At 60.3% G+C, this 3,887-nt stretch overlaps 1 protein-coding gene across 1 annotated transcript in view; it reads left to right on the top strand.

Moving 5' to 3' along the window:
* Positions 1-3,887, top strand: part of IHH (indian hedgehog) — a 5,569-nt gene extending 1,682 nt beyond the window's left edge. The window contains 3 exon segments of the mRNA XM_006082532.3: positions 1,053-1,314; positions 3,183-3,728; positions 3,731-3,887. Of these exon segments, the coding sequence (XP_006082594.3) occupies positions 1,053-1,314; positions 3,183-3,728; positions 3,731-3,840 (918 nt within the window). The 3' untranslated portion in view covers positions 3,841-3,887.

Below are 3,887 nucleotides of genomic sequence, written 5' to 3'. Positions count from 1 at the left end.
GGGGCCGGGCTCTGCGGGGTGGGGGTAGGTTGAGACACGGGGCTACCCACGCCTGGCGGCACCTCGAACTTCAGAGTCAAGGACTGTGGAAGGGCCCCCTCCCTTGCCGGCCCCTCCCCCCAGTTAACTGTAGGGTCCCTTGGGCTGCAGGCACGCGGGGAGTCAGCACAGACAGGTGATCTCTCCCGTCCTTCCCGCGGGCGCGGCTCTACTCCCACCCCTTGTGAGGCGGAGCGTGGAGGCGGCTCCCTGAGATTAGAAGTTCGATTTCTGGAGTCCCTTCCCAGATGGGAGCAGCGCAGAGGCGCGGAGGACTCTGGGCTCATTACCTAAGACGATCAACCCTGCCGAGACCCTCGTAGCGGGAGACGCTCCGCGTCGCCCTTAATAGGGCCAGGCCGGGCACTAGTCCTTCCACCAACTTCTGGGGACAGGGCTGCCCTACTTCGGCAGGGGTGCGGGCAAGTTTTGGACATAAGAGGGTCCCAGCAGGAATGCTTTGTGGTGCCCGAGGGATCCAGGGATTCCCTTCCAATACACCCCCATGCTGCTGGGTCTCCGCACCTGCCGCGCTCTGGGGCTGGTGTCCCCGGGCCTCAGCCCTGAGGCTACGGTGACACCTACTGGGCATCTCTGGCCTTGCACGCCTAGTAGGCCCGCCGCAGGCCGCTCCCGCCCCTCGAGGTAGCAGGCGTCCCTGGTCTCCGGTGCTTCCGTGAAACAGAAGGACTGGGCGTTGGAAAGGTGTAGGCTGCGGAGGAATTGGTACCCGTGCGGGGCAGAGAACGGAGGGGCCGCTTATCCGAGAAAGGCGCCCTCAGGGTATAGGGCTTGCCATGCGCTTCAGATTTGCGGCGTCACTGTGCGGTCCAGGTCCGCGGGGCAGCCGATGCTATAACGGAAGTAAGTTAGGGCTCTGTGTTCCGAAGAGAGAGGAAAAGAGCCCCTTTCCCGGTTTCCCATCTCCAGCGGTTGCACTGGGAGAGCGAGGCTAGGACTCCACCTGCATGCGGGCCAGCTCCTCCCCCTAACTCGGCGCTTTCCTCTCGCAGCGTTGCAAGGACCGCCTGAACTCCCTGGCCATCTCGGTGATGAACCAGTGGCCCGGCGTGAAGCTGCGGGTGACCGAGGGCTGGGACGAAGACGGGCACCATTCGGAGGAGTCGCTGCACTACGAAGGCCGCGCAGTGGACATCACCACGTCGGACCGCGACCGCAATAAGTACGGACTGCTGGCGCGGTTGGCAGTGGAGGCCGGCTTCGACTGGGTGTATTATGAGTCCAAGGCCCACGTGCACTGCTCCGTCAAGTCCGGTGAGCCGCTGCCGGGGGACTGGGCCCGGGGCCGGGGCCGCAGGGCGTGGGCAGGCGGCGCAGGGCCCTCTGGGGCTGAGAAGAAAAGACCCGCCCGGGGATGGAGGCGGGAACCCCGGGAAAGAGGACGTCGGCGGCACTCCCCGCTTCCTCTTGTGACCGCCTGCTCCTCCCGTGCCTGGTAGTGTCAATGCTGGGAGCCTAGTGAGACAGGGCCCTGTCCCGGCGCTGCTGGGTGCTGACCTTGAGGACCACAGTCAGCGGTTCTCAACCTGTGGGTCGCGAACAATGAAAATACATCCTGCATATCAGATATTTACAGTACGATTCATAACAGTAGCAAAATTACAGTTATGAAGTAGCAACGAAAATAATTTTATGGTTGGGGGTCACCACAACATGAGGAACTGTATTAAAGGGTCGCGGCGTTAGGAAGGTTGAGAACCACTGGAAGCCTGCGGCAGGAGGTTCAAGACAGCGAGCTGAGCGGATGTGGAAGCCAGGCTGTGACAGTCACAGCCTCCCCACCCAGTCTGGTGCAGAATGAGGCGGGTGGGGTGGGGGCAGGGGCCAGGGCTGCCCAAACATCAGCAAGTCTGACCAGGAGCCAGGAGCCCAGAGTTTCAGGACCTACAACGGGGCTGCAGGCCAGACCCTTTAGGGCACTAGGTATGCTCCTCCCAGGGGGTGCAGGCATCCCCACCTCTCCCTCAGAGCCCTGAAACTGGGCATTTGGGGGCAAAGCCAACCACGAGGGCCAGAATAAACAGAATGGACTCAATAAAGTGTATTTTCCCAAATTTGCCGCCTTGTTGATCCGAATTGGCAGGCACTGGGGCCTTGCCCCTCTCTCAAATCTTGTCAGCATCCCTGTCACCACACTGAATCCAGTCATGGATGCTTCAAGTGTTTCCTGTGGGACTGCCAGCCTGGCCCCAGGGCTGCAGGCTCAGCCTGCCATGCTGGTACCAGGCATAGTCACATGCACAGACCCTGCACACGGAGACCAGGCCCCTTTTTACTATTCCTGATCCCACCTGGGCCCACAGGGGTGACCCCACCCCCACTCCCACACTGTCCTTCTCCTCAGCACTTTCCTGCCAATGGTATCTGTTTCAAGTCACATCCACCCTTCACCTGCAAACACTGGCCCGGTGCCAGCTCCCAGAGAGGCCACTTCCATTCCTTATTCCTGACCCCCAAACACTGTTCTCCATCCCACGCACTGATGCCACTGTGTCCTGTTCCTGCACAAGGACCCAGCACATGAATTGAGACAGTGATTTTACCATTGCCACTGAGCCGGGCTTCCCTGGAGTCTATATTCACCCCACGGCTGGTCTTCCTTTCACTTCCATATGGACTCCAAGGGCCAGCTCTGGCACAGAACTTGGCATGTCAGTCTGAGAGGGCACCATTGGGGGAGTGAGAAATAATGGCACATTTAGACCCCAGAGGAGCTAAGTGACTCGCCTTCTCCACGAGGCTGCAGCTTTCTGGGTGTCAATCACAGCTGATCACTGCCTGGCTCAGCTGACCTCTGACCTCTCTGACTGCTGCACAACATTGTCAGGATTGAAAACAGATGGGGACTTCGTCTGGGCTTCAGGATGGCCTTTTCCTTCTCACTCACTGGAGCCACAATATGCTCCTCTCATTGGCAAAGGATTAGACTGGGGAGAAGGGCAGAGATCACATTGTGGGTTGGAGTGGGTTCAAGGCTGCATGAAAAGTGGGGATAGGAGCCAAGATATGGCGATGGGGGCTCTTTGGGAGCAAGAGGGAGCACTGGCTGGGCTTGGGAAGGGTGCTATGACTGGGAATTGAGCTCCACAGCAGTAACACCTTCATGTCCCTTCTTCCCACAGAGCACTCAGCTGCAGCCAAGACAGGTGGCTGCTTCCCTGCTGGAGCCCAGGTGCGCCTGGAGAGTGGGGCACGTGTAGCTTTGTCAGCCGTGAGGCCAGGAGACCGGGTGCTGGCCATGGGGGAGGATGGGAACCCCACCTTCAGTGATGTGCTCATTTTCCTGGATCGTGAGCCAGATAAGCTGAGGGCCTTCCAGGTCATCGAGACCCAGGACCCCCCGAGACGCCTGGCACTCACACCTGCCCATCTGCTCTTCACTGCCAACAATCACACAGAACCAGCGGCCCACTTCCGGGCCACATTTGCCAGTCAAGTGCAGCCTGGCCAGTATGTGCTGGTGGCTGGGGTGCCAGGCCTGCAGCCTGCCCGAGTGGCAGCTGTCTCCACACATATTGCCCTTGGGGCCTATGCCCCACTAACGAGGCACGGGACACTGGTGGTAGAGGATGTGGTGGCCTCCTGCTTCGCGGCCGTGGCTGACCACCGCCTGGCTCACTTGGCCTTCTGGCCCTTTCGACTGTTCCACAGCTTGACGTGGGGCAGCTGGACCCCGGGGAGGGTGTGCACTGGTACCCCCAGCTGCTCTACCGCCTGGGACAGCTCTTGTTGGAAGAGAGCAGCTTTCACTCACTGGGCATGGCTGGGCCAGGGAGCTGAAAAGATTCCTCCACTGTCCTCCTGGAACTGCCCAACTGGATCCAAAG

This window comes from Myotis lucifugus, unplaced genomic scaffold (genome assembly GCF_000147115.1).
Source record: "Myotis lucifugus unplaced genomic scaffold, Myoluc2.0 scaffold_3, whole genome shotgun sequence".
Lineage (NCBI taxonomy): Eukaryota > Metazoa > Chordata > Mammalia > Chiroptera > Vespertilionidae > Myotis > Myotis lucifugus.
This window is presented reverse-complemented; position numbering and strand designations above follow the sequence as displayed.